Source organism: Mandrillus leucophaeus, unplaced genomic scaffold, assembly GCF_000951045.1.
Source record: "Mandrillus leucophaeus isolate KB7577 unplaced genomic scaffold, Mleu.le_1.0 Scaffold161, whole genome shotgun sequence".
Classification (NCBI taxonomy): Eukaryota; Metazoa; Chordata; class Mammalia; order Primates; family Cercopithecidae; genus Mandrillus; species Mandrillus leucophaeus.
Window position 1 is genome coordinate 2242774 of NW_012101599.1, and position 21992 is coordinate 2264765.

At 42.4% G+C, this 21992-nt stretch overlaps 1 protein-coding gene across 1 annotated transcript in view; it reads right to left on the reverse strand.

The window, feature by feature from the left end:
* The window catches only part of LOC105536617 (chromosome unknown open reading frame, human C9orf3), a 404528-nt gene that overhangs the window by 82463 nt on the left and 300073 nt on the right, over window positions 1-21992 (reverse strand). The window contains 1 exon segment of the mRNA XM_011976020.1: window positions 21834-21985. Coding sequence (XP_011831410.1) covers window positions 21834-21985 — 152 coding nt within the window.

Below are 21992 nucleotides of genomic sequence, written 5' to 3' on the forward strand. Positions count from 1 at the left end.
CTGGAATGACTCGGGCTGGGTGTGAACTGGAATGCCCCTCATCTTCTCCTCTTGACAGACTGCATGTCCCGCTTCAGAATATCTGGACAAGCACAAATTAGAAAGATAAACAGGCCTGCAATGAGTGTTCTGAGGCCCGTGATGCCGCTGAGACCCAAAGGGTGGTCCTGAACTTCACCCACGACGCGAGGGCTATTTCACCAGAAAGCTCTGCCATGACTGATATAACTTATTTAGAAAAATAGGTTCACTTGATTTGTTCACTGCCAAAATTAAAAATCCCTGCAAATCCTAGAATAAGCAAAAATAATGAGAAACTTTAGTCATTTGGTCTTGAGGACATAGTAATCCCTGCTATGTCAAATGATTCACATAAATACTGCTAGTTGCATTTTTAATAAAGAATCCTAAAAAGCTACCCAATTCTAACACCTAGAACTCCACTATTTAATTATTTAAAGCACCCCAAAACATGGCTCTACAGACACGTGTCTTTTCTATATTAAAACAATGTTTACAATCAGAAATCAAACTGACAAACATTGGTTCGAGTAACAGAACTAAAAAAAGGAATCCAAAATACCAAAAAAAAAAAATCATTTCCCAAAGTAAACTTAGACAGTATCACATACATCAACTCAATAGTTTATATCAAGTCCACAAGAAAAACATAATTAAATAGAAAGTGGTTAACCGTTGCATGCATGAGTGGTGGCAGAACCTAGAGACTGGGGAGGATAGGCATCAAAGACCACAAGTTTATTTATTTTGTTATTCCATTTCACTTTATTATTTTTTCAGACAGGGTCTCACTCTGGCTGTGTCACCCACACTGGGGTACAGTGGTGTGGTCACAGCTCACTGCAGCCCTGAACTTCTGGCTCAAGTGATCCTCCCACCTCAGCCTCCCAAATAGCTGGAACCACAGGTGCATGCCATCATACCCAGCTAACTTTTCTATTATTTGTAGAGATGGGGTTTCTCCATGTTGCCCAGGCTGGTCTCGAACTCCTATGCTCAAGCAATCCACCCACCTCAGCCTCCCAAAGTACTGGGATTACAAGCGGGAGCCACCACTCCAGGCCTACAGTTTTAATTAACATGTGTTAACAATGCTTGAAAAACTGTAAATACCTTAAAACAGTTCCTAGCTTTCTTTTGTACCTAAGAATATAAAACAAGTCAGTGGTTAAGTTGATACTCCCTACAGTCCATGGCAAAGACGTGGAGAAAGTGGGACCCCTGTTCACCACTGGTGGGAAGGTAACGTGGTATGGCCACTTTGAAAACAACCTAGGCTTCTTGTATCATTCCATTTACTCAGCTGCTCATACAAACTTGCTCAACTTATACGACTCCTAGGTCATCTATCGGAGAGGGCTGAAAGCACATGTTCCTTTAACAGCTCACCTGTACTTACTGCAGCATTATTCATGGCAGCCCTAACAAATGTGCATCAACTAGTGAGCAGAGAGAAAACGTGGTGTAACCGTAAGACGGAATACTGTCCAGGAATAAAGGGAACACAGCGACAGACACTGCGACACGCGTGGACCTTGAAACATTACGCTAAGTGAAAAAACAAACACGTGAGACCATGTATTATGATTCCACTGACATGAAATGTCCACAAAATGCAAATCTACAGAAACCAGAAGTAGCTACAGGTTGCCTAGGGATGAGGAGAGGGGGAAACAGGCAGTGATTACCAACGGACGCCAGGGGTTCCTCTGGGATGATAGAAATGTTTTAAAACTAGATTGTGGTGAGGGTTGCACAACTTAGCTAACTTACTTAAAATCAGTGAATTGTTTATGGCATGTGAATTATGCCTTAAAGTTGTTAAAAACATACATACACACGAAAAGAACCGGTGCTGAAGCCCTTGGTAGCTATGAAGTGTTAAATCTATGTTCCGGTTTTCTCTTACTTTCTTGACTTCGGAATGGAAAAGATGACATCAGTCCATTAGCATTATGAGAATGCAGAATTTTGCTATTCAATTTCCTCTTAAAGATAATAAAGGAACACGGGGGAGGGAGGCATGCAGGGGAGCAAATAAATCTGCTCTTTCCTCATTACGGAGTTCAAACTGGGTCACGGCCCTATTAGGCTTAACCACGCAGAGCTTACTTATTACTGCTCGCTGCCGGCGGGGGCAGTGCTGGGGCCTGGGAACCGGCAGAGCCCAGTGAGGATCATGGCCACGGCCCTAGGAACACAGGACTTTCAGAATGGGCAAACCTGAGCAAGATGCCTAGGCTAAGCATGATAATGGGCACTCTGAAAAATTAGGAAATGACTCTACAGAAATTCTTACCTTTAGCTCATGTAACCAAAAACCTTACACAAGTCACTTACCTCCCAACTTTAAAGTTAGGTTTTATTTGTTAAAGTCACTATCGACTTCACAATTATACAAAATGAAAATACCAGCGTGGTAAGCAGGGAGCCCATGCCCAATAATCTAAGACGAACTTTCTTGCACCTTTTCTCCCAACTCCTGATGAATTCACTCTTGCCAAGTACCTACTAAACTCACTGCTTGACTCAGTGGGGTCAGCTCTAGCAGCTAACCTACCAGCTCCGCTCTGCAGGCTCATCAACCACCCTTGTCTGTCTGACAAGGCACTGAGCCATATCCAGCATTGTTGCTGTGGACAAGGAAGTAGCAATGGGCCATGTCTGCAGTGGCTGTGGGTTGACAGTATCTGTTAACAGAAGGCTGGAAGGAGTAGGGGACACCAGCATACGTAATGGCCTTGGCTGGGAAAACAGGTCACGGGCGAAGGAAGAGCAAGGACAAGCCAGAATTTCTGACCATCCAAAGCCCGAACCACAAGACCACGACACACACCAGGTGCAGCAGGTGAGCACTGCAGACTGTCTTTTACTCCCTGTAGAAAAGCTTTTGAGAATGGTTCTAGCTTAAAGAAAAGACAAATATTTAAGTTGACGGAGATCCCAAATATAATGATTTGATTTTTATAAATTATATGATTGTACTAAATCACATGTACTCTAAAACTATGTATATCTATTATGCACCAACAAATAAATATGAAGCTAATAAAGTAAAACAGTTCATTGGCCTAAGGGGAAAAAAAGGTTTTGAATAGGAAAGCAAAATAGTAACAAGTACATAAATGATAAGAGGGCCAATCTGATAGAAATGGTTGGAATTATTTTTAGCTGAAGTTGATAGGATGAAAATCTAACCTTATGAAAAGTGAAACGCTGTGGAAGAGCAGAGGAAGCAGGAAATCGGAAACGCTATATTTATCCCCTCCCCTCCCACCATCCCCTTGGGTATTTCCTTTATTTTGAGAAGAAAGCAATAAAATTATCTCCCTCCTCTCAGAGACACTCTGGCAAACCAGCCGAAGGCCTCATGGAACGTGGGGCCACACGCTCAGGCCCAGAGCACAAAACCACTGCCATCTCTTGGGCGGCCGGTACTGTGTGGCACAGGGGTCACACAAATACCCTATCCAGAAACAGCTGTGGCCAATGACCAGGTGGCGTTTCCCTAGGCCTAGGAGATCCCTGGTCACTCTCAAGGCTGAGGGGAGGAACAGCACAGCCTGGAGAAAACAATGAGAATGTTCTCGAGGCCTCCTGGAGGCAGTGCTGCCAGTGGCTGCTCGCGAGCTTGCAGCTGAACTGCTGCTCTCTGTTTACAAAGGTAAGGATATCCCAACAAGGACATGGAATAAGAAAAACGCCTGGTGGCATTTTTCTCATGATTCATTCCCATCCTACGTTCTCTCTCATTCCTGACTCTCCAATTAAAATAAACTTCGCAAGGAAAAGCAGGGATCAGGTGGGGATAAAGAGCAACCTGCCTGGATGATAGAGCCGGCTGGCTGATCTAACATTTGACACGAATATTATCCGACATAAAAACATAATGTCTTTCCCCATAAAAAATTCAAGCATGCTCATAATTTACAGGGCATGTGGAGTTTCAGCCCTTAGCAATTAGGAAGCCAGCATCGGTCCACTGGGCTTTATCCAATGACCCTTTTAACTACTTGAAAATGATGTCTGATTATCAAGTAATGTTACGGCTTACCTATAAAAACTTCTTTTCAAAAATATTGATCGCTCACTACATAAGCAAGGCCTTTCTGAGAAGCCTTTTTAAATCATGCATCACCCATTACTCATAGCTGGGACAAACACTGGACCCACTTCTTCAGTGACTAAGTGGGTTTCTGTTAGTAAGTCCGCGCTCAGGGAAACTTATTAACTATCCAGAGCCAATTCCACACAAGAATAATAGTTACTGTAAACTCGGACCTCTGGAGTTGCTGGGAGGCGGGGGTCAGGGGAGATCTCAACACTTGCTGTTGAAAGCTTTCTGGAATTCTCCAGTTGCTCAGGACATCAGCAAGCATTTTTGTGGATAACCAGACTTTTTGTAAATTGAGCTCACAAAGACGTCAACCGAAATCAATAAAACAGCTCCGGTGACTTCAACTGAAACTCCCTTCGGAGGAGCCAGCTGGAAACTTCCAACAGAACCTGAGGCAGTATTTGACTGGAGCAGAGTGGCCCCGTGGGGCAGCTTCCTGGGCCAGGCGAGGAGGCAGGTGCCCTCTGCACCTGGGACCGGGACCCACTAGAGAAGTGACTGGGCTGCTTTCCCAGCTTAATGCTGGGGACACTTTAGCTGGTCCACCTGCCACACTGATGTTCCAAACGTGCCCTCACCGCCACTCTTCCTGCAGCTACACTTTCTGGTCTGTCCTGTCAGTTCTCAGGCATCTTCTGTTCCCATAACACACCACAGATGACAAACGACTTTAAGTCTGAAAACAATACTGGAAAAGCCCATTCCCCAGTAACGTTAATAACTACTGTCTGTGACCCATGATCCAGGGGCAGCTCTGGGCAAAGTGTTTTCCCACGAAGTCTGTTTTACAGATGAGGAAACTGAGACTTAGACAACCTAGTCGATCCAGCGTGAAAAAGCCGGTAAGGGGCAAAGATGGGATTTCAATTAGTTTGATCCCAAACCCATGTCGTTCCAGACTGTAGCGGGGAGAAAGGTCCTTTAAGATCTCCATTTAACCCTAATAGCGCAGGTGACCCACAAAAGTTCTATGGAAAAATAGTTAATGGAAACCACACGTTCTGGGAAAGGGGGGAAATGTGTCCATGCACAACAGACAAACATTTTTCTTGCTAAGAAAACTAAATCAAAAAACTTATTGGGAAGTAAAACACTTTCAACAAATAAACTCTTTCCACTGAGCTACTGTTAAAACAGCTGCTTTATTGTGAGTTCTAATACGATATTAAGATAGACAATAATGAACTGTCTTTAAAAAAAAAAAATAGGCCTGGCGCGGGGGCTCACGCCTGTAATCCCAACACTTTGGGAGGCTGAGGCGGGTGGATCATGAGGTCAGGAGATCAAGGTCATCCTGGCTAACACAGTGAAACCCCATCTCTACTAAAAATACAAAAAAAAAAATTAGCCGGGCGTCGTGGTGGCGCCTGTAGTCCCAGCTACTCGGGAGGCTGAGGCAGGAGAATCGCTTGAACCCAGGAGGCAGAGGCTGCAGTGAGCCAAGATTGGGCCATTGCACTCCAGCCTGGGCGACAGAGACCCCATCTCAAAAAAAATAAGGATGTATTCCCAAATATGCTGGTAACAGGTTTTCAGAGGAAAAACCCCCACTAAGAATACCATAGAGGTACTTTCTTTTTTATTCTTAATCTTCACGTAGATGACACGCCTCACCCTCTAGACACCTGGAAGATCATTTGGAAGAGAAGGAGTAACACTGAAGTCCACACACATTTATAACACTCTATATAATCTATAATATAATCCTCTCTCTGTAACCGTGTATCATCCACACATTTATAACACGCCTCCTCTCCTTTCTCTGTAACCGCCTATCATCTCAACACAGGTTTGACACACAAAACAAGCTGAGACAAAATCTACAACAATCACTTGTGATTACTCTCTTCTCCCCTCCCATTGAAGAATCTGAACCCAAGAGCAGGAGTCCTGTAGCAGTGTCTGATTTCTTCTCTTCTATGACCTTGAACTCCATCAGGGGTTCCCAGGAAAGTGAATCTAAACAGAAACAGTCCTTCTTCACCTTCTGTTCTGGAGCTGGTGCACTTGCTCCACCTTCACACTTCCCCCTGAGCCTCTCCCTGAGATGGCTCCTGATGACAGTGACTCTCGCATGAAACAGGGCAGTTCTCCAGAAACGAAGGCGTCGGTCAGAGCGTGAGTCAAGAGTCAGATGCACACGGCAATGTAGCTTCAATACAAGATGGGAGACTGTGGTCACACAGCAGGCCCCAGTCCAAACCTGCCCCCTGCTCAGAGGCCAAAGGCCGATGAGACTGTGTGCGCGCACGTGTGCGTGCTTGCATGCACACACAGCCACACAAGCTACACATGCATGCTGGTACATCACTAATCGTCTGCTGGAAGATACTTCAGCATCATTTAAATTTGTCTTATGATAATCTGACGCTCTGTGATTACGTAATGCTACTGTTGACCAAGTCATTACATTAATTTCAATAAAGACTAAACGATGCCAGGTTCCTCAAGGCAGGGAAAGGCAGGTGCCATTCCCCAGAGCCTTTCATTTTGCTAAGAAGGAGGAGAGGAAGCTTTCTGCAAGTCTGAATCAGCTCAGTACTTGCCTTTTCTTGCCACCTGCCCACCTCAGTATCTGCCAGTTGTGTTAGAGAGAAAACACATCTTTTTCCCTAAGCCACACTATTCCTACTCACTTTGCTCTGCCAGTAACACAGAGAGTTCCGGGGCACTAAACTCTTCACAAGGCAAGTTCAGCATTAATTTTGTCAATACTCTTTTGCGGAATGAGGGTAGTCTGATCTGGCCTATGAACAAATAGCCAAGTCAGGCAGACTGCAGAAAGAAAATCTAAAATTGTAACCTATCAAGGTATGAATATGTATAAACATGAAAATCAGCTTTGCATTTTAGAAAATACTAACATATGTATTTACAAATACCAGCACAGACTGGTGAAAAGGTCATTTGTGAGAGTGCCATTACTGCATTTCAAAATAAAATGTCAATTTATCCAGCCATGCTTACGTTTGATTTTTTTTTTTGACAAGGTCTCACTCTTGCCCAGGCTGGAGTGCAGTGGCGCAGTCTTGGCTCAACTGCAACCTCCACCAGGCTCAGGCAATCCTCCCACCTCAGGCTCCTGAGTAGCTGGGACCACAGCCATGCACCACCACACCTGGCTAATTTTTGTATTTTTAGTAGAGACGGGGTTTCACCATGTTGCCGAGGTTGGTCTTGAACTCCTGAGCTCAAGCGATCCACCTGCCTCAGCCTCCCAACGTGCTAAAACTATAGGCGTGAACCATCACGCCCGGCCCTATGTTTCATTTTTTTTTTTTAATAATAATATTTTCATGTCACAGTTGCTTGGTCTGTAACAAACATCACAAAAATGTCAAATAATCTGTGCCTTGTAAAATTCACTAATGTAACGGGAAAAGCACAATTTCACATCAACCTTTGCAGTGAACACAGTTGTGTTACTATAGAATCCTTACCTGCTCTTTGGAATGACTGATCTCTCAAAATCCGAATCAGTTTACTCCTAGCCCAAATGGAAAGGTCCTCAATAAGCCAGGAAACGGCCCTCCCTTTGGACGTGTGTCTAGTCCACAAAGGACGGCCATCTGAGGTATCATCTTGAGTCTCCCAGACCTTTCCCTGTCTCCCTCAGTGTCTGTGCCCCACAACACAGTAAAGGCCACCTCGACACCTCTCTCCTCACCCGCAGCCCAGCGCGGCTTTGCCTCCATGCTTGCGCAGGCAGACAGCTGGAAAAAGCAACAGGAGACCCAGGCTCTAGTTTCAGCCAGCATGCAGGCCTGGGAATCAACACTTCTCAGGGCCTCTGCATTCTCACATGTAAAACAAGGACTTGAATTAGAGAAGCTTGTGAGGCCTTTCCCAAAAATCACAACTCCAGCCTTGGTCAGCTTCCCAAACGAAGTGCTCAACTGGAACTTCAGGTGTTCCTCCGGGGCAATCCTCGTCCTCTTCCTTCTCCTTAGGACGAACACATGCACCTGTGGAGGACCTCCAGTAGCTTTCAGACATTCCACTCACTAGCACACTCCTCCGGGTGCGGGGGTTATAATCTTCCGGTTATTTTAGACAGCTTCCTGCTGGCGGTGACTTTATTTTCTCAAGTTGCCTCAACGTTTCAGTTCTTCCTGGTGGCCTGTGCAGCACTACGGTACCAAGATGAGATCTCCACAGATCAAAAACACTATGTGCTCTTTAACATTTAGAAACTCAACATGACCAAGAATCATTTCAGAGAAAATAATCCTTTCACAGAAAACTAGAGTGCACTTTTGTCATGAAATACACTGCAACACCGCAACTGTGTTCAGCAAAAGGGTAACAGGTAGCTGGAACCCTCCTTTAGACAGAAAACTTCAATGTGCTGATGCAGGAGATGGGCCCAATCTTAAGTGCCCTTCATGAGCTGGGTATTTGCAAAAGCTCCAACAGTCTTTAAAGGAACTTCAAATTAAAACTGAACAAAAGAAACAAAATCAGTGACTTATTGCATATAAAAAATGATGAAAGATTATCTAAAATGGAGCTTTGCTAGAATACAAATCTCATCAACAGCCTGACCACTACCTAGGGAGCTTCCAATCTGGAGAAGGGACAAGGACAGTTTATTATACTATAATGGACAAAGTGAAGAGAGTGGCAACTGAAACAATACGGTTGCTCTGAGAAACACAACTGGTTTTCTTGAATAAAGCCAAAAGACAGGGAATAAACATACCAACTCATAAAAGTACTGTTGCTATACTTGCTGCTGGCTGGAGAACAGTTACCGGAAAAAAACAAGCCTAATTTTTTTTTTAACATCTATAAATAAATTTAGGAATGTTTTCCTGTTTCTCTGTCATGGAGGAGAAAAAAACAAACGGATGGCATCGCTATCTACACGCCATCACGTAGGCAGCCTTCCACCGCCTTCTGTGAAGAGGTGCCTTAAGATGCATTAAGTACTGAGTGAGTACCAGCTGCCTCAGAGAAGTCCCCTCACTAACTCCCACAAGGCTCTGACAGGCACGCGTCTGCCCTTTCACAGGATGACACGCGGTACACAGTCATGTGGAGCCAGCCTCGGAAACCAGGTCTGACCGCCCAGCGCCTGTGTGCTGCAGCCCAGAGGCAGCGAGAACCTCTTCACGACACTAGCAAACTTCTGCAGAAAACAAGCTGCGTGTCATCAGACACAATTCCACAGAGGACAAGAACAGATGATTCTGAAAGGATAAAAAGAAAGGCACACCGAACAATGCTACAAGGACACAGAGGATTCCGAGTCACAAGAGTTGAGAGAACAAAAGCAGGTTGCTCCAACTCCAACTGACGCATGAAGATTCTAGGCTCAGTGACTCATTTGGGAATCTCGTGTGAGACATTCAGATTTCCCACTTACTGGGCCAACGCCTTCTGGTCTGTGAAGTGGAAGACAAGAGCAGCATTAAGGTATCTAGACACTTTCAAATCCTCTCAAGAAATAAAACGTTAAGTATAAGAAAGCGTGTTTGAACACCCACCAGAGTGGCTAAAATAAAGATGTCTGACAATACCAGGAGCCGACAAGGAGGCAGAGAAACTGAAAACCTTAAACGCTGCTGCTGGAATGTAAAATGGTGCAGCTAATCTGGAAAACAGTCTAGCAACTTCTTAAAGAGTTAACCATACACCTGCCATATAGCCAAGCCATTCAAGGCCTAGGTATCCACCCAGGAGAAATGAAAACATATGTCTCCACAAAGACAGTTACACCAGTGTCCACAGATGCATTATTCTTAATAGTCAAAAACTGCAAAAAAAATTCCAAATGTCTCATAACCAGTAAGTAGATCCACAAAATGTAGTATATATCCATACAATGCAATACGACTTTAAAATAAAAAGGAATTAGTGATACATGCAACCCCACTGGAACTCAAATTTTACAATGAAAGGAGCAGATTCAGCAGACTGAGTAGTGTATGATTCAATTATATGACATTTCTAGAAAAGGTAAACTGTAAACCAGAAAGCTGATTAGTATTTGCCTGGGGCTAGGAGGAGGAATGGGGATTGACTACAAATGGACACAAGGAACTTTCTGGGGGATGGAAATGTTCTAAAACTGGATTGTGGTATCAGGTATACAACTATAAGCATTTCTTAAAACTCAACAAACTGTGGGTGAATTTCCTGGCATGCAACATATACATGACATATAACTCAAGAAAGTCACGAAGAGCGAGCCTCCGAATCACCATCTTTGCTGTCTATGGGGGCACTCAGCAATCTTTACCTTTGTCATCAGGAGTAAATGTTGAAGGCACAGTCACACACTGCATCACATTTCAGTCAACAATGGGTCACATACACAACAGTGGTCCCATAAGACTATAACACTGTATTTTTACTGTCCCTTTTCTATGTTTAGATATGTTTAGATACATAAATAATTACCAACGTGTTACAATTGCTTACAGCATTCAGCACAGTAACATGTTGTACACATCTGAAGCGTAGGAGCAACAGGCTCTACCATCTAGGTTTGTCTAAGTCCACTCTACAACGTTCTCACGACGAAGGAATCGCCGCACGAAGCACTTCCCCATAACCAAGTGATGCCTGACTGTAGCTTCGACACGGAAAACTACATCTTACATATGTGTGATGGTTAGGGAGAAAAAAACAGAAACCTACTTGTACACAAACAGGATCCAGAGGTACATTCTGCTTTTCTCCTGGATTCTTTCTGCCATTCCTGTTTAACGTCTCATGCCCTTCATACCTTTTTCTCTTCTCGGACACCAAATTAATGGTAGAAAATTGCCACAGAAAATTAATAGCATGAGCTTTATGACTTGTAGTTACAAGTGAGGCCACATGAAATGACTACTGCTACCTTATGTAAGAAAATGCCAGGGTCGGGAGCGGTGGCTCAGGCCTGTAATCCCAACACTTTGGGTGGATGAAGCACAAGGATTGCTTGGGGCCAGTAGTTCAAGACCAGTAACAGAGAGAGACCCTGTCTCTTAAAAAAAAAAAAAAAAAAGCTGACATGGTGGTACTCCCAGCTACTCAGGAGGCTGAGGCAGGAGAATCACTTGAATACAAAAGTTTAAGCTTACAGTGAGCCATAATCATGCTACTGGACTTAAGCCTGGGTGACAGAATGAGAATATATTTTTTAAAAAAATCACAAGAGAAGGAAACTTTGAATAACTCTAGAACTTAAAGTTACCACCCCCAATTCTGAAACATTTTATTTTGCCTTGAAACCAAAGGTTTATAGTGGGCCTTGTGGGGGGGAAGCTTAATGCAAATAAAAAGAAAAAAGAGTGAGGGTAAAACAGACTGAACCAAGTTCAGAAGTAGCCTAAACTTGCTGTGACATTTTGATTTCACATTTATGAGCCAAAGATAAAAGATCAATCTCTGGAGCCAGGCAAAGTGGCTCATACCTGTAATCCCAGCGCTTTGGGAGGCCAAAGCAGGCGGATCACTTGAGGTCAGGAGTCCGAGACCAGCCTGGCCAACATGGCGCAACCCTGTCTCTACTAAAAATAGAAAAAAAAAAATTTCATAGTGAGTATGTGCTCACGAAGACAATCTGGATTTTGAGAATACAAATTATGGTATCCTCGATTATACAAAATAACAAGAGTTGAATGAAATTGAACAAATATTTGCATCCTGCTATCATCCTGAACAAGGGCTCATGGACAATGAAAAGAGCCCGAAGTGATGACTTCCCTCACAGAGATCCAAACTGCTCCGATACCCACTGCACTTCCCTGCACCGGACACAGGCCTGATTCAGTTCTGTCTTCTACCCTGTAACAGTTTTCTACATCTAACTATAAACTCTCCTATCCTATATAGTCTTCTACATCTAACTATAAACTACTCATCTCGGTATTCTCTATTGCTGACTCAGGGTTTTGTATGTTGTGCATATCAAACAAAAACTGTAAACTGTTTGAAGAAATATAGAGTAAGAAATGTGTTATGCACAGAATAACCAACAGTATTACATTTCTGGCCTTGGGTTTCCAAATCAATTTGATTTACAGGTGTCAGCAGGACTTCTATAATAGGTTCCAGCTTCACCTGTGAAACATGGATGAATTTTTAAAATCACATATTCAAATAAAGACACTAACACTATTTACAAATACATCAATCAAACCCCTATCTGTGCTTACAAACCAGGTAAAAGCACTAAAATGGATTCAGTTAATTCAATTACCCAATTTCCCACCATAACTTCCAGCCTACATGTGTCCAGTGTTGCTTTATCAAAACAAAGACCAGGCATGGAAACTCTAGTCCAGGGTAGCCTCGGGTAAAAATGCATCGTATACTCATGTCTTTAGTTTGTGCTATGCTGGTGTGGCTTTATTTATCACAGGATGCTTTGTAAGTGATCTTTGATATGCTGTGTGTTTTATATCCACCATGGCCAGAAATGACACCTCTCATGTCTCTTTGGTATTTTCCAGCAGCCTCTTATGTGGGGGCTTGTGTACAATAAATTCAAGAAAATGTACTGTTGTTCAGGCTGACTTAGGTTTTCAGCAATCCTCATTATCTGAAAAAGACAGTAATTTTTTCTAAGTGTTTCTCTATGCACATATAAACTGAAATCATGTAAACCCAGAGTTCTGAGTGGGGAACTAACATGACAGGCAAGAGTGTGAGAAGATAAATGGAAACGGAGTTTTCTAGGTGAGCTGCTTCAGAAAGCAGCACCTCCTTCAGTCCAGTAGTAGAGAGCGTGCTTACCACATGGAGTCAGGAAAAGGTTCTTTACTGTCGGGACACAGAGGACTCACTGGGTAGCCGCTGTCTACTTTTCACAGACAGAACATCAACTCAAGTTCATACACTCATAAAATGAAGTACTCTTAAGTTTCTCTTCTTTTTTTTTTTTGAAACAAGGTCTTGCTCTGTCGCCCAGGCTGGAAGGCAGTGGAACGATCTAGGCTCACAGCAACATTTGCCTCCCAGGCTCAAGGGACCCTCCACCTCAGCCCTGGAGGAGCTGGGATCACAGACGTGTACCACCACGTCCAGCTAATGTTTGTATTTTTTTTTTTCTAGAGATGGGATCTCACTATGTTGCCCAGGCTAGTCTTGAACTCCTGGACTCACGCCATCCATCCATCTTGGCCTCCCAAAGTGTTGGGATTACAGGCATGAGCCACCATGCCCAGACAGTTTTTGTGTTTGGTAGAGATAAGTTTCACCATGTTACTCAGGCTAAATTTCAAAGTTCCTAACAACAAAAAACTTTAAAGGATAACAAGATAGTAAAATAATACACTTACATCACTTCATATACATCTTATTTCACTTCCTATCTACTGTGAGTAAGCAAAACAAAAAAAGTTATTCTCATTTTACAGACAAGGAAAATAAAGCTCAAAAGCCAAGCGACAACAGGGAAAAGTAACCCACAACGAGACATATTAAACTAAAATTATTGGAATGTATAGAAAAAATCTGGGTGTCCAGGAAAAATGACCAGGTCACTCCAAGGGAAATAAATGAGACCAGCATTCGACTTTATGCAGGATGACAGTGGAGTAACAGACTTCAGATAATTAAATGTAGAAATACGAACCAAGGATTTCTTATTTAGCTGACGTGACCTTCAGGTATAAACAGCACAAACTTAAAACATGCAAAAAACCAGGGACCATAAGTGCCCTAGGCTCTTCCTGAGAAATCTACTAGAAAACGAGCTTCAGAACTGACTGAAAAGACATCAATCTAGAAGCAGATGATGAACATTAAACATAACCCACAGAATTAAAACTAAGTGATTTTATAAAGGGTACAGCATAGTATGTAATGCCTATATGCTCTGACATCGTAGACACAGTCCAGCCATCAAGAAGGGGATAATGAGGAGATTACATGGAAAATACAATCGGCCAGCTGACTGTCTTACAGGTACTTATAGGAAGTAAAAAGAAAGGATATTTCAAGTCACATGATAGAAAATACAGAGGGGAGGGGGAAGAAAAGGTAAATGACTGATTTATCTCTCACAGCAGGGAATCAATACACAAGAGCAGAAGAAAAGTACTACGTCAAAGTAACCATTAAACCAAAAATAGAAGCCTCCCTAAATATCAAAAAAGGACAACACTTTTCAAAACATCATAAAACTGTGGGAAAAACTTGAAGTCAAACATACTGATTTTATCAATTATTATAAATGGGCCTAACTGGTCTACTGAATAAAGGGATTTTCAGAGGAAAGCAAAGGTCATGTGACAAACTCAGGGGACACGTGATTAGGTGGGACGGCTGGGACCAGTACGAGCTCTTCGGGAATCCAAGCTCTCTTTACAGAAAAGAGATCCCCCCCCCCCCCCCCCCCCCCCCCAAAAAACAGGAAAACTCTACCAAATATATTTTGATGAAAACCTCTATAGTTAAAAAACAAAATTTAAAAACACCTGAATAGTGAAAAAAAGTTTTTTAATGCAATAGCCAGGTACGCGTTTATAAAATAAATGCCATTTGTGGGATTCATTCAATTCATTCAACGAATACTTATTGAGGCTGCATGTGGCCAGGCCCTTTTCTAAGTGTTAGAGATTGAAAGCTCGAGTATAACTCTTCTGTGGGCACAGACTCTGAAACAGAGGGAAATATATGTTGGCCAGACTTGATACACGCTGCTGTCAGCTTCCTCCAATAGAAGATGAATGGAAACAACGGCAGGCCTGAGCCCACACAGACATCAGTAGGTGCTACTAAAAAAAAAAACGCACCTTATTAGTGCCATATGAGACCCAGGCACAAAACAGCAGCTCCTTAAAATGTCGATGAGAATGACTGCCAAGTAAAGCATTCTGTCACAAGAATGAAACTAATACTTCCTATAAAAGCAACTAAAAAGCCACGAAATTTTTCTCTGCCTGCCTCCCTTTTCCAGCCGAACTCTAACATTTTATATAAAAATGGCTTTCATCTCTCATGGCACAGAAGAGTTGATGGCTGCTGGCATCAAACTTGCTAAAATCCATAGCAGTGTAATTATCAGCACAATTCCAAATGTTTTCAAATACATCCCGGCTGGGATTTTCCTAAATTAGAAATGTGTGCTTTATGCTGGTGGTCTAGGATTGTCAATAACCTGCACTAAAGAGAATTTTCAAATGTTGCCCAAAGCATTCTTTTTTATAGCAATTGTTTGACTTCTTTATACCTCACCCCTTTCAAAAAGTGTTTGATGTACTCTACAACATCCTAATGTCATACTGCTGTTTGTGATACTACTTTATTGGTACATTTTCATGAGCTGCTACATGTAAAGGATTTAGAACAGTGCTTGACACATGGGAAATGTTAGCTATTATGATATGAATAGTTCCAAAGATTCTTTTTAAAATATGTGAATAAGTGCATGAGGGTAAGTGGATGATGATACTTTAACTTTCCCTATTATACTAGTTAAAAATGGGAAGGAATTTTAATACACAGAAATCTTGGAACATGTTTTTTAAACTACAGATTCTTTTTTTTCTTTTCTTTTTTTTTTTTTTTTTCCAAGTTTGGGTCTTGCACTATCACCAGGCTGGTGTGCAGTGGCAGGATTACAGCTCGCTATAACCTCCAGCTCATGAACTCAAGCGATTCTACTGCCTCAACCTCCCGAGTGCCTGGGACTACAGGCATGTACCATCATACCTAATTTTTACTTCCTTTGTTTTGTAGTGATGGTGTCTCTCTATGTTGGCGAAGCTGTCTGGAACTCCTGGTGTGAAGTGATCCTCCTGCCTCAGTCTCCCAAAGTGCTTGGATTACAGGTGTGAGTCACCATGCCCAGCAAAATGGCAGAGTCTTAAAAAAAAAACATCAGCCAGGCGCAGTGGCTCACGCCTGTAATCCCAGCACTTTGGGAGGCTGAGGCGGGTGGATCACGAGGTCAGGAGATAGAGACCATCCTGGGCTAACAGGGTGAAACCCCGTCTCTACTAAACACAGAAAAAATTAGCCAGGTGTGGGGGCACGCTCCTGTAGTCCCAGCTACTCGGGAGGCTGAGGCAGGAGAATCACTGGAACCCAGGAGGTGGAGGTTGCTGCACTCCAACCTGGAGGACAGAGTGAGACTTCGTCTCAAAAAAAAAAAAAATAAAATAAAATAAAAAATCAATGGCTAGGGAAATTAGGAAAAATAAATAAATCTATGCAACAGATAAAAACTTAACAGTATTAAATTATACAGATCAGATGTCCTTCCTGAGGCTACCAAAAATACCTGTTATCAGCGATTACTCCTTGGTCCAGCTTAAAAAAAAAACAAAAAAAAAAAACAGCAAACAAAGCCAAGACTTTGTGAAACCTCATCTAAAATGAGACCTGGGTACAGAAACTTTAATACATTATTTATTAGGGATTTACAAGGGAAAATGAGAGACCCACAAATAGGACCAAGAATCTCAACTGAGTTCCAAATATTTCAGCAATAAAGTAACGAATTGCGTATTAACAGCACTGTAATTACTCCTTCTGTTTGGTTTCTTTGTAATTACTTTTAATAAATTATTCTGCCTCCCCCCATCACTCAAGTAAGTTGTCATCCAAAGGCACAATCAGTACAACACAGGATACAAAGCCACTCACAGTTAGGGAGGAAGCGATGAAGGGAGGGAAAACCAGGAGGCTGGTGCTTCAAGAGCTGTGACTCACTCGAATCCATAAAGCTTTTCTATGGAAATCAAGGATCAATGAAGCTATTGTAAGAGATTACGGCTATATAAATGTAGACTAGTTATGAATTCTCACAGAGCAATGGCACTCTCAAAACAGGCAAGGGCACCAGCGCCTGGGAAAGCACTCAACTGCAGTGTTGCCTCAGTTGCATAAGACGGGCTGCCTAAGCCTGCTATTTTGCTGAAAGCGGGGTAGTTCCTACAAAGTGGAGGGACCCTCGGCTCAGCACTCCGTAGGTTCACTCTGTGCCATTTTGCTAAGCTTTGTGTGCTGATGGCTCTGGAGTCAAGCCTACCGCAGTCACCATCTGCTCTTTTGGGTCCAAGAAAGAGCCGAATAATTTTTATGAGTCTTAACATTCATTTTCAGAAATCATAAACTGAACATAAAATATACCTTTGTCACAAAAGACAAACACAGCAGTACTTTATTAAATAGTTTAAAATTTGCACCTACCTTTACCATTTTGAATATCAGTACTGTAATAAAAGTATTCTCCTACAATATATAAAATTTAAAAGGAACAATAAATGCTAAAAAATGCATAAACCAAATTGGATTTTACATACAATTTTTTAATCTGTGAATTATTCAAACTAAGATTATCATTGATTCTGGTTCAGAGTCAAGTATGTATAAGGAACAAATGAACTAAAAGTAGAGTGAAAATACTCTAGAATTTAGGAATATATTATAACAAGGAAAATAGTTGGGTTTTTTTTCCCCCTTACAGATTTGGAAAACAGAATTTATCATCTGGCCTCAACGACAATGCCCACTACATACTGTAAGGTCCACACTTTTCACAACCATCCTTCTAGATCTTTATGTTTCACTCTGAGTATGTGAAAGAAAATTTCAGGAAATTTTTAACAATTTGAACACTGAGAACTCAAGAGTATTGTTTCTTGGGTTCTGGCAGAAAAGAATTATGAAGGTAACCTTGAAGTGCACTGTTGTTGGAAACCATTTGCACCGTGTTCGTTGGGACTAATCCTAACAGAGAGCTGACAATCTCGCCCCAGCCGAGACCACTCGCTTGGAAACGCTAATACACATAACGGCCAACCTTACCACGGCTGAATTTTCAGTGATTTGAAACTGAGCCAATGAATACTCCTGATATCATCATACACGCTGACTGAAGACCTGAAATGAGGACCGTAAAACTCGCTCTCCGCTTGTGATATGTATAGACTAGGAAGAGTGCTTCCTCTGAATCTGAAAATTGAAATTTTCTTCCTCTAAAGGAATCATATCCCAGTCATGTATTTTCCATAAGTACATTATTTCATAAAAGACTATTCTACTATACATTCTAATCTTTAGAATATTGATTAAAGGATTACTAAATCTTTATATTATATGTATATATTTGTAAAAACATTCCTTAATCTGTGATGGCACATAATTTTATCTTTGAATCAGCTAAAAAAGGTAAAAAAAGAAAAAAACGCGCGTTTCTCTTCCAAAACCAACAGCCATTTAGTGAAATCTATGAGTTTAAAAACACACATAAAATTCACTGTTGCAATCACAACTGTTCATCCTGTCCTTTGCACAGCTGGCTGATCCAATCATCCTAATTGTTTTTCGTGAGTTATTCATACCTTCCTTGTTTTTCTGTTGCAAAAATTATTTAAACTAAATGAAAGGAACTTGAAATAATTTTAAAAATGAAGAGTATCAGAATAGAAGAAAAAAATACCTGAGGACCAGAAGTAAAAGAGGTGAGTTTTGTCACTTTAAATGAAAAACAAAACAATATAAAAGAATTCACTCATACCAGAAGAACAAGGGCAAAATATGAAACTAAAATAAAATGGAAATAAATGTCAGAGAAAATATGAAAAGGTGTGTGAGAGAGATAAGAAATGTAGTCTGTTAGGATAACACAGAAAGATGGCACAAGTCTCTGGTGGGTGGGATGACTGGAAGCAGAAGGCGGGGAAAGCCCAGGGGAGCACTTTAAATCCCTTTATCTGCGCGGCACATCTCAGTCCCCAATTTACGTTATTTCACTATTCGTTATTTTAACCCACAGCCGAGCACAGGGTGAGTTTGTTTTGCTTCCCCTCGCGAGTTCACTGAAACACTCAACTAGTATTCAAGTTGCCTCAGACTATGCCTACTACTCAGCACCTTCCAGATTCTCTTTAAGGGGAAAACAAACATCCCTGGAAGATGCCGCTCTACGACGCGGCTCCTTTGCCCAGCGCCCGTGGTCAGGGTCCGTCCTCTCACCAGAGCACTGTTTTCCTTTCCTGGGCAGGTCAGAAGGTTCTGCTTTCCACACGGCAGGAAAAAAGCTGGCCCCTCCTACCGCAGGAAAAAGGTTATGACCCCCAGCAGAGTTAGCACAAACGACTTCATCAAATGTACTCATCTAGGCTGAATCCTGAGAGGCCTGCAGGTGTAGACAGACCCTTGGGGGCTGGAGGTAAGGGCAGTGTGGAGGGGAGGAACGGAGGCAAGGAAAACAAAGCAGACAAATAAAAGCAACGGCTACATTTCAAATGGGCACCTACCAGAAATGACTGAGATTCACTTTATTTTACACTAATACAAACTGAATAAAATCAGAAAATACCATAGTTTTATTTTAACATAGAAGAAAGATATAGTGAATGCAGGAAGAAACAGAAACTGAATAATTTGCTTCTATTTGTGACATGGCAGACATTTTTAAAAATAACTTACCAGACTCAACAGCAAGTGAACTACATAGGCTCCTACTAATAACAGGTTCAAACCCTAGCAAAAGGTTAACACATGGGCCTTGGAATGAATCCTCATGGTCACAAAGTTCAATTTCTATGTCAGAACAGGGGAAGGCCTTGGAAATACCGCATGCTTTATCTCTACGAGCTCTGAATCTTCTTCTAGGTGTGGCAGAAACAAAACAGTGGACAAAGGGGCTTGGAAGTGCTGTGCAGAGCCAAAAGAAACACTGGAAACTGACAGTTCATATTCTCTGATACGACTCTGAAATTTGCTATCTTCTAGCCCTTCCTCACCTCCACCCTCAAACCTCCTCAGCTTTAAGTTTCAATCCATGAAAGGAAGTTCTGAATGTTGGCTTCAACCTACTCCATTTTCACGTTCTCTTTAAAATTGCTGCCCACATTTTCCAAGAAAAAAAGTCAGAGGCAAATCTTCCCCCTAAGTTTTAACACAAGAGCTTGTATCAAGGGGAAATGGTTGGGCAAAGAACTTCATTCTCCTGCAAGGCGAAGCAAGCAATCAGTCCCCGCCTTCGCCCCACCCCCATTCTCAGGAGACCCAGTCATGGGTGTCACGGGTGTCACAGATACGGTTACTTCTAGGTTAGATCTTGGTAGTCACAACATCTACAATCCACAAAGATAATGGCTCCCCCTCCTTTCTAAAGGACGTTGTGCATTTTGGTAATCTTATTTTTGGCTTAAAAACCAACAGCTGGGAGGGCGCGGGGGCTCACGCCTGTAATCCCAGCACTTTGGGACACCGAGGCGGGCAGATCACGAGGTGAGGAGATGGAGACCATCCTGGCTAACATGGTGAAACCCCATCTCTACTAAAAATACAAAAATTAGCCAAGCGTGGTGCCACGTGCCTGTAGTCCCAGCTACTCGGGAGGCTGAGGCAGGAGAATAGCTTGAACCTGGGTGGCTGAGGCTGCAATGAGCCGAGATCGCGCCACTGCACTCCAGCCAGGATGACAGAGCAAGACTTCATCTCCAAAAAAAAAATAAATAAATAAACAACAGCTACGACACATTTTTAAAAAAAATACCAAGCAAGCCGTAATTCTTTTCCTTCTTTGGGTATTTTATGTTCTCATTCATCACCTCACAAACATTTAAAACACACCTAAACCATTAAACACGACTTACCATACCACGTGCTGAGGTATGGCCAGAAAACTCAAGTCTGTTCCAAATGACAACTTTTTCTATTACCCTTCAACTGAAGTGACATATATGACCCTCGGGGGGGGGGGGAAGGGCTGGGATCCCCCTTTTCATGGACACTGAAAAGTCTAGCTACAAACAACTATATTCGCAGGCTGGTTCCTTTTCCAGCTCTCTCAGAAGCTGCCCTCTGGTATCCTGAAGTGCACTCTGTAGCTCTGGGATCACCTTTATTCTGATGTGCTTTGTGCACATTCTCGGACGCGGCAATGCCCATACTAAGGCAACACAGCACAGAAATTGGCAGCAATGCTATCAGCAAGAATTTGGCTTCAGAATCAAGAGTGATTCATCATACATTCTAGCAGCCGAAAAACAACACACCGCTATTTTAATCCCTTGGTGGTATCAAGAATCAAAAAACAGTGATATGTAATTAAGCAAAAGCAACAAAAATCCTATCTGCTGTAACATTTGTCAAAAAATTATTCACTTTTACGAGTTTTCGGCAAGTCCCTTGGAAAACAACGGGCTACTTACCTTATTTCATGATATTTATTACAATGACAAATCAAGTTTTAGTACAAAATCAGACAACAGGCAGTCCAAACTTCTGCAAAGTAACATACTGACATTCTACACTTAGGTAAACAAATTTCTCATTTGCTTTACAGCACATAAAATTCCTCCTCGTGTTTTAAAAGTAATCCACTTCTTTCTTCTTCTCTCTCCATTTCTTAGATGACCCCAATTTAAAGTCTAGGTGAGAGAACGTACCGCACGGAAACCTAACACTGTGGGCGATTTATTCGGAACACTTTTCATTTTTCAGAGGTACCTTAACACTGAGATAATAAACACCGCGGATCTAAAATAATAATGGAACCCACTTAAGTCCTACTGCTGTATTTAACGAGCAAGAAACAAATCTCACGGGTTATTCTCTCTTTATGAGAACATGCAGCTGATCAGGCTTATCGACCAGTATTTCTACAGAATTTCCCCGGTTTACTGTAACAAAAACTTTTTAAAGTCAGCGCTGCTCTATTGTCAGGACCAGGTGCTCGCGGGGCAGACGCGGGTTTACCGAGACCTGCGCCGCGCACCGTCTCCGGAGCCCCTACCTTTTCAAACACCGCTTCCCTCTCCCTGCGCTTCCGTTTTCGGGGTCTCCGGTTCACTCGAATCCACTTCGTGACCTGAGGTTCAAAAACCACAGCATTTCAAACACGGCGACGGGGTCCCGGCGGCCGCCCCGCAGCGCGAGAACGCAGAGACCCCCG